Source organism: Bradysia coprophila, chromosome X (genome assembly GCF_014529535.1).
Source record: "Bradysia coprophila strain Holo2 chromosome X, BU_Bcop_v1, whole genome shotgun sequence".
NCBI lineage: Eukaryota > Metazoa > Arthropoda > Insecta > Diptera > Sciaridae > Bradysia > Bradysia coprophila.
In genome coordinates this window covers 2,202,008-2,211,199 of record NC_050737.1, presented here as the reverse complement: position 1 = coordinate 2,211,199, position 9,192 = coordinate 2,202,008, and the positions used below count along the sequence as shown (strand labels likewise).

At 35.6% G+C, this 9,192-nt stretch overlaps 2 protein-coding genes across 2 annotated transcripts; one reads left to right on the top strand and one right to left on the bottom strand.

Moving 5' to 3' along the window:
- Nucleotides 1-2,632: 2,632 nt before the first annotated feature.
- LOC119082541 (probable cytosolic iron-sulfur protein assembly protein Ciao1) lies at nucleotides 2,633-3,987 on the bottom strand. The gene is made up of 3 exons (XM_037192054.1): nucleotides 3,600-3,987; nucleotides 3,003-3,524; nucleotides 2,633-2,931 (listed from the first exon to the last, which is right to left on the bottom strand). Exons 1-3 carry the CDS (start codon nucleotides 3,868-3,870, stop codon nucleotides 2,717-2,719), a joined length of 1,008 nt encoding a protein of 335 aa, XP_037047949.1. The 5' UTR covers nucleotides 3,871-3,987; the 3' UTR covers nucleotides 2,633-2,716.
- A 760-nt stretch (nucleotides 3,988-4,747) lies between these two features.
- On the top strand, nucleotides 4,748-5,819 carry LOC119082702. The gene has a single exon (XM_037192280.1). The coding sequence runs from the start codon at nucleotides 4,909-4,911 to the stop codon at nucleotides 5,695-5,697; it is 789 nt and encodes a 262-aa protein (XP_037048175.1). The 5' UTR covers nucleotides 4,748-4,908; the 3' UTR covers nucleotides 5,698-5,819.
- The last annotated feature ends 3,373 nt before the right edge of the window (nucleotides 5,820-9,192 follow it).

Genomic DNA, 9,192 nt, shown 5'->3' with positions numbered 1-9,192 from the left:
AACATTAAAAAGCACAAACGTAACAAGTTGTGAATGAAAGCATCGATGTCGACTTTTTCGCCCTCGTTCATATATTCAATTTTGTTATACAAATATACCCGAGTTATATACATCGAATTATGATACAGAGAGACCAATGTGATATATGCAGTGTACGCAAAGTGTATAATGTATTCGGTTTGTATATACAGCAAGAAAGAAGAGACCATGCTATGAAATATGAACTATAGTCTGTGGGTTGTAGGTGGATTAGGATGGTTTTTCTGCATGGAAATGATTGCTTTATTGGAAAGTTGTAAAAGATATCCTTTTTTCCGTCTTTCGTTTAGCGGCGAATTCTATGTATCAATCGACAAAATGTAACGTGGTAACGGCAATAACACTCTCTAAACTCGAAATGGTTTATGCCGATGTACCATTTTGAGAGAATTTTGTTTTGATATTACATATCAGCACCGTATGGTGTAGCGTTTAAATTAAACTAATTATGCTATACCATACCATATCATCTCGATGCGATGGTTTTCCTTCGCCAATATTCGCAATTTCAATAAGGCTTTCTTAATTTAACTTGAATTAAATTAATTATTTCTGCAAAATAAATTAATTGACATTATCTAAGTAACAATTTGATAACTTTTTGATAGGTGGTGTCCAGCCGAAATTATAATTCAAATAAATAAAATACGCAAAAAGTGATCCGAACTGAACGAATTGTAGCGTCTGTAACGTGGTTCACAATAGAATTAGCCAATGTACACTTTCCCTACCACATTTAATTTAACGAGTTATATATCTAGTTGAAAGTTCATCGGTTTCAAACTGTTGCACATAGTGTAATCTGAGCTTTGCATGTTATCGTTTTCTTATTTTAATTTCACAATTTCCAGTATGATGCAAGCAATCGCCTTGAAACGTTTGAAAATTTGATTTACAGTTTTTCTTCTTTAGACGAGAATACGACAAAGTTTTGGATATCGGACAATCGCATGCATACCTTGAAACTCTTTCCGGGAAAATTCTTCCGGCAAGGTCACAGAAATCTCGTGTGAGTTTTATTTCTACAGCATAGACTGTGACATAGAGATATTTACATATGTTCTAGGCTTAACGGACATTCAATCTAAACATGTTATCGACCATTGAGGCATGATGTTAATGAGCCGTAGCAACATGGCCTGTTAGTTTATCGTCTTTTCATCTGTTATCGATAACGACGACATAAATGATGTCAAGCTCTGAGTAATATGGTTCTTTATAGAGGAAAATGAATGTTTAAAAAAAGTTGAAGTACAAGATTTGAAATCAACATATTAAAATTACTTGATCGATAGAAGTAATAGACCTGATAATAATACTGGTCAAATGCTTGCGGTCTGTAACGCGTTAAAAATTAATTTAAAAAAAAAATCGAAAATTTGATTTTTCGGACTGGTGTCCTTTCCAACATGCTTTTTTTTCAATTGCTTTTTGCACATCATTTCGAATTTATGACTATTCAGGTCCGTTTCATTTAATGTTTTCAAGATAGAAAATTTCGCCGAGTTGTGACCCGATTAGAAACCGACCAAAACACATGATCTTTGGTTCTATTTTACAGCGTAATCAGGGTCAGTTCCTTGCGTGAGTGTGCTTTACCACTTACCTTGTTGGCCTAGCATAATCTAGGAGGCAGAGTTATTGAAATACATCGCTCACTGGGTGTAGCGAGGTCGGAGTCGGGCTTTGGTACAGCATGATTTTTTTTTAATGAAAAGAGTGACCATTTTTGTCAATAAGTAAGATTCCGGCTAATGTAGTATTATAATGGCAAAAAAAATGTTAAAACAATGAAGTAAAAGATTTCCAAATAAACCTTTTGAAAATACTTTTATCAAAAGAATTAATAGATCCGATTCAAGCACTGCTCCTAGTATTACAGTCACCAAATCTCAATTTTACACATTTACTCGTTTCATCACTTTCAGCTGTTTTTCCATTATTATAATAGTATAGCGAAGCTGAAAGAACGAAATGAGATAAATGTGTAAAATGTGTGAGATTCGGTGATAGTAACATATAGAGGCTAGTAAAATCACAATGCTGTTCCTTTTGTTTTCGTTGAATTAGTTAAAACATTCAATCATACAACCGCGGTAGCACAGGGCACATTTTAAGGAATTAATTGCTTAAAATTCCTTCTTTTTTGAGATATGTGCATTTTCAGTTGTTTCTAATCTTCGTTAAGCCAGCCAGTAGTTTTAAATCATATTTCTTATAATTTACGAGCAAATTTAGGAATTAGAGGGATTTAGTTCCCTTAAAATAGGCGCTGGCTTACCGTTTGTGTAAGTCTAAATACCTGTTACTTCAAGCAATGGCCTTAAGACAACAACATCTGATTAAAATCAGATATGCTTTCGGTCTGTGAAAGGATAATGAATTGAGAGTTTAATGATTGGTGCGAGACACGATTGCAGGCATTAACAGTACTGACACTCATGTCTGATATCTAGAGACAAACTTTCTTATATTTTCTAAGGCTGTAACTTTTGCCGAACTCATGATCATGTGTTGGATGTGCAAGGCAGGGCGCAAGTTGTTTCCAGACTAATCAACTCTTATCGAACACACAAAAAAACAACCAAAAAGCTATGCAAAATAGTGTGCACTACACAGTCCGACTGAGGCGCCTTTTAATAAATCAAAACCAACACATTCGTCATAATAACAATGTTTAAATTTCATATTTCCAAATTTTCGCATCACCGTCATCGCTAGTGGACAACAATAGTCCTGTCGTTGTCGGACACCATTTCACTGTATTTACATCTTGTGAATGAGCACCATGTTGAGAAGCAACAATCTCGAACTCTGGGGCTAATTTCGTGGAATTTTCGGATTCCTTGAAGACTCTAACTATGTCATCTCCACAAGCCGTCGCTATAAGACCTGCAATATAGTGAATATTGGATTAGTTTCAAATGGATCAATACTGCGCTGATGTTGAAATTTGACCAGACCTGTTTGTGGACACCAGGAGATATCGTAAATACTTCTCGTATGGTGGCCAGCAATTGTACACACACATTTCCACACCATATCACCATCGGGTGTCGCAATGCCTTCCTCATTTCCAGGCATATAACACTGCCAAATTTTAACAGTTCTGTCGTCACTGCACGATGCCAATCTGTTACCGGTACCATCGAATGCTATGCTCCACACGGTCGATGTATGACCGGTCAATGTACTAATGCACGTCCAATCGTTATCGGCTGGATCTTCTTTATACATTTTAATTGTATTATCGTAGCTAGCCGATGCTAAGATATCAACATGCGGATGCCAAGTAACCTTCTTTACATCTTGTGTGTGAGCATTAAGTACCGCTGCACATTCGAACTCGTCTTCGCCAGCTACTTCCCAAATCCAAACCGATTTGTCACGACTGCACGTCGACAAAAGTGAACCGGACTTAGACCAACATACACTTTTCACTTCGTTTTCATGACCTTCAAGTGTTGCGTTACACTCGAACTGACCTGCGAAGACATTAGGCACGTACGATTAGTTGTCATTCAATATATTCAATAGTCACAATGAAAATTTTGCCTTACCAGACTTTCTGTCCCAAATGGCCGTTGTGGCATCGAAACTGGCTGAGGCCAAAAACTGTCCACAAGGACTCCAAGCTATATCACGTATAGTTCTAGTGTGACTGTCCGACAGGATGGTTTTGGTAATCCATCGGTTCCCTTCTTGAGACCACAATCGAATTGTTTTATCTTCACCGCATGTTGCCAATGCGTTATTTGTTGGGTGCCAGTCAGCTCCCCATACGCGACCTTTATGGCCCGTAAGAGTATGTTGTAATTCTAAACGGCTCATCACTTAATTAATTTCAATTGCAAAATTTCAATTTGTTTTTGTCTAATTATTCCCTGAATGAAGTCCGAACAATCGCGTGTGTGTTGGTTATCGCTGGTTTCTGACGTTTCAAAAAATATTTACACATCAAAAACATTCTGTCTGATTTTGAACTGGCTGGATGAGAAGTACATGGTAAGAGCATGTGCGGCTCTGCTGTCTACAATGTTGGCTATAGAGTGTTATGATGAAAGAGAAGAAGATATTTTGACAAGTACCCCAAGGCAAGTTAAAATAAACTGGTCTTCTGTCCTCTCGCTTTCAACGTATCACAAAATGCTCCAATGAACGTAACAACTACAAAAATTTATAATTTTCACCAGTTACTGACACAACTTTTACCTTATTTCTATCCTTGCTGTTGTACGATCAGGTCGTCAGTTGTATAACTGGTCAACGTTATATAAAGTAGTCAGTGCCGTCAGTGGTCAACGTGTCAGTGGACTAAGTGTAAACTCGTGCGGGATGTGTCAAAATAATATACGGAAAATGCAATAATAAGTCTTATAATTAATTGCGATCTTCGGATACTCACTTTAATCAGAGCAGTTTGTAGTTTGCTTTTAATAAATTTAACATTTTAAGATAACAGTAATTACAATACTTGCTTGAGTCTTAAGTACTATGGTATTTGTTTCAGTAAATTTTAAATTAAAATTGTCTAAAAATCATTGAAAACTTAAAGAATCTTTTCTTAACATTTATTCATTACTTCAAATAGGTTGGTACCTGTTGGATATAATTAACGTCTTTAACACAGTGAAGATTACCAACTCCTGGCTATATGTGATTTTGATCAAGACCACTTCTTTCAATTTTTCTCCAAGAATTCTTTTATTTGTGTATTATACGTCGTATAATGTTATAACAGTTGTAGTGTCGCTTATATTTCGAGTTAAAATACGTTCTTAAAATAAAAGTTGCTATTTACATTAAAATCGTAAGAGTGTAAATTAAAGTAAAATTTTAATTTGAAAATCTGTTACTAATGTGTCAGACATGAGTTCGCTCGACTATAAACTAATCCATGAATTTAAATTGGTACCCGCACTGTACAACCGAAACAGTCCCACTTTTAAAGATAAAGCGTACGTTGATCGCGCTTGGAATAACATTGCCCGAAAGCTTGGCTATGATGCACACATTCTGAAGGATCGCATGTATCAACTGAGAAATCGGTACAATTTGGAAAAACGTAAAATGAGATCATTACAGGACGAAGGCATAGCCAGTCCAAGGGCTGCGTGGCCTCTATACAATAGCTTGGATTTCCTCAATGGTCACATTAAACAACGCAAATCCTACAAGATGGTGCGATCAATTAGCGGCGGTCCGGGTTTTCGCGGTTTTACGAAAGAAGAGGGAAGATATCGTATCGCCCGTCCGTATTTTATGAATCAAAGTATTGAAATAAAGGAGGAAGTCGAGGATGGAATGTACGAAGAACATGGAACTCGAAACGACACAAAAGACACGAATGATACAATGAATGCCAGCGATTCGCAACCTCATACTGTCAGTAAAACGTCGCAACAAACGCTGAAAAATATCAATAAATTGAAACAATCACTACTGGCTGCCGAAGAAGACTGTTCCAATACTGTTGCACCGAAAAAGGCAGTAAAAAATCATCATCATCCATCGCACAAGTACGAAGCGTTTGGCTCATTTATCAGTAATTCGTTGCAAGATTTACCTCCAGAAACAGCGCTGACAATAATAAACAGGTTCACCAGCGATATTGTTCATGCATTAACTTTGTATCGGATGGAGTCTTCCAATAGTTAAAACTGTCAGTTTATTGTGATATTTAAACGATAGGACATGAAAGGTTCAAATAATCGAGTATTTGTCTTTTGTTGTTATTTGCCACGAACAGGTTAAATAAAAAAAATTATTTTCTAAATGCAGCTGTTTGTGTTTTAGATTCCATCTCATCTGAGATATCTGGTGATCGAAGTAAATAATCCGTCAATTATTCCATCGATACTGAGTCTCATTCGATTCCTGTTTTCAACAAACTGACAATGTTCCGGCCACGATTCTTTCATCCGAAATTCTAGTGACTCGAGTGATGAGAGGGGATGAGCACTACAAGCATCTCCTCTGTGTATGTAGGCATTCAAGCACAAAGTGCACGCATCTGTCGCTGGAATAACTGAAGCTCACAGATGCGATAAAATTCACTGACATTAACCTCGACCTTGTTAAGCTTAATATAATTAAATTTTTCGCATTTTTCCACATTAAGGCCCGGGCTATATATGAGGCGACTTGGAAAATCACAAGAGTTTATGGTGCCTTTTCTTCAATTTAAACGCCTTCTCCTACATTTCACAGGAACGCCTTTTGGCTGCCAGTCTATATATCCCTTCATAAATGTTTTGTAATTATTATCTACTGAATTAGCAAGGATTTACAACGATAACGATTCAATTTACTCAATTTCAAACAAAGCCTATTTCTGGAAGCCTATTTTTGGAATCAAATTCTTAAAGTTTCCATAAAATTCCTAAAAAAATGATGAGTCATAAAACTTACTGACATATTTCTGGCCAAGACATTCTTTAAATCGATTTTTCATCATGAAGCCATGATGGTTTATTTTTGGTCAAATGGAGAAAAATGTAGCTCACAACCAGATCTACATTTTTCTCCATTTGACCAAAAATGAGCCATCATGGCTTCATGGTGAAAAATCGATTTAAAGAATGTCCTGGCCAAAAATATGTCAGTAAGTTTTATGATTCAATCAGGAAGTTTTAGGAATTTTTAGGAATTTAATTCCAAAAAATGGACTACGATTTCAAAACGTTTGTCACACGGGTCTTTGCGTGCGAGCTATATTTATAACAACAACACTTTCGTTAGTCAGTAGTAATAAAACGGTAAGTTTCAAGTTTCATCAAGCGCATTTGATTGATCAATACGAATATAAATTAGAAACTAGAATAGCAGGTCACAGACCTCGACTTTTAAAGTTAAATTTCTGAATAATTAAGAAGACCCATAAGTTATGGGCCATAACACAAGATTTTCCTAAAATATTGAGTAATCCAACATATGAGGTGGGCGAATCTGTATCACGAACGCACTGTGCGTTGGGATCACATATAATAAGGGATGACAGACTTTTTCCTATAAAAAATTTAATGATAAAATTGAAAAATGTCCCATAAATCTGATGGGTCTCTTTAGTACATTCATTGCCTTCTTGAGACCACAGTGATGTATATTATTTAGATTAATTTTACTTATTTAGATTTTTAGATCTGAAGTCATTAGATTATCTCCCCTTGATGTAACAGTGTGTTATAAGTATCTAATTGTAATTATTCAAAGTATATGTTTGATAATCTGCTTGCAACATTCAAATTTGTGCAATCTTTGAAAGTGGTTCAATAGTTCGTGTGTGAAACATAAAGTGCGTAAAGTTACCGTTGTGTGTGTGTGTGTGTTTGCGAATAACATTGAATATGTGTGTGAAGGATGTGTGTGAGGGAATTTCGTTTTTGACGTTTAACAATACGCGCAAAAAACCGTAATAAGTTCGTCTTATTTTGAACTGGACTTGGTAGAGTTTTGCCGTTCAAAGTATTGCACATTCTGTCCGAAAATAATCAACAAATGATTCACAAGGATATACCTCTCCAAATTAAATTAGTTATATCCGGATCCTCGCGACACATAAAATACTGAATACAGATTTTTGAAAACAAGATAAGACTAAGCCATACACTCAAGGTATGCATCCTCAGTATACACTCAGAAGACTAACTTCGACTTCAAGTTAGTTGGGATCAGGCGTCCCACTAAATTTTGCCTTGTCTGAAATTCGGACATTTCGGACAATTCATAAAAATTTCGGACATTTTCTGCAAAAATTTCGGACATTTTTTTTCTAATTTTCACTAAAGTTACGCATTAGAAAAAGTCTGTAAGTCATTTAAGTCCATTCCACCAACAAATTCTAAGGCTTTATATGAGATGAGAGAGATGAGATTTTTTTTAAAAGTATACTTTGACATGACCTGTAGCTGTAGAGATCATAAACCTGAATAGAGGGCTTGAAACCTTCACGAAAAGATAGTGTTAAAGATGTAGGTTAACTAATGCATGTCGCGGAAGAATAATATCTGACATGTTTCTGAGGTAAGGGTTTGTAATAGATCCCATATAAATTTCGTCAAACAAACGAAAATCTAGATTTGGTATTTTAGTATAAAAATTCAGAAAACAGAAATCCAGATCTTCATTTGTCAAACGAAATTCTTGTGAATTCAATTACAAACCACAACTCCCGAATCAGAAACATGTCGTATCTCAACCTTGCGAGACTGTATGTTTAAATAAAACCAGGTTTAATACGGGTCAGGCTTCTTTCCATTCCTCAAATTTTGGACAAATGCTGAGAAATACATTTTCCTCGCATAGAATAATTTCCTCAAATATGTGGTTTTTAGTCAATACACTTCCTTCGTCGACCTGCATCATTTGCATTTGCATTTGCATCGAAGGATGCGCCACAGGTGAATCTTGTAATTAGTTTCCATTAAACCTGTTGGAATTTTTGTCTACTTTTCCTGCTATTACTTCAAAAATTCGATCATATTCTCCCTTCTAATCGAAATTTTTTAATGTCGACTATACTGAAAAAATACTTAAAAAAAGATATTGGAGTCAGCCAAGATGTGACGCAGGAAACTCTTAACGTGGCTGTCTTTTAGAGCTACAGCTATTTTCTAACATATTCATTCGCTGCGCTCACTCGTTATATTATTATCTTAATATTGATTTATTGATTTTCACTCGAAGGAAGAATTGTAACATTATGCCCGAGTACCATGATCAGAAAAACAGGATTTTTTTTTTGAGGAAATGCTTTTTTGAATAAAAACCAGGTCTAGAAAATTAGCTGAATTAGCTGAGTTAGTTATCGTGTTCCATAGGAACAGAAACAATGAGCATATCAGTTTTTCGAGAATTACTCCCAGACCATTGAGCTGATAACGCCCATTTAAAAACTTGACCTGAGGAATTCAGTTCTCCTTCGAACAAAACGTTTTTGAAAATCGATTTAGATTTACTCAAGTTAAAAAAATATTACACATTTAACGTTTCATATTTAACGTCATATTTCCACATAATTTTCAATTATAGTGATCGCGGTATCTATACACATTTTCCGGTATTTTCTGCCATAAAGACCCATATGACTTACAGTCAAGTGAATAAAAATTTAGGGACAAAGTATTGATAGACTGAAAGTTCAATTAAAAATTC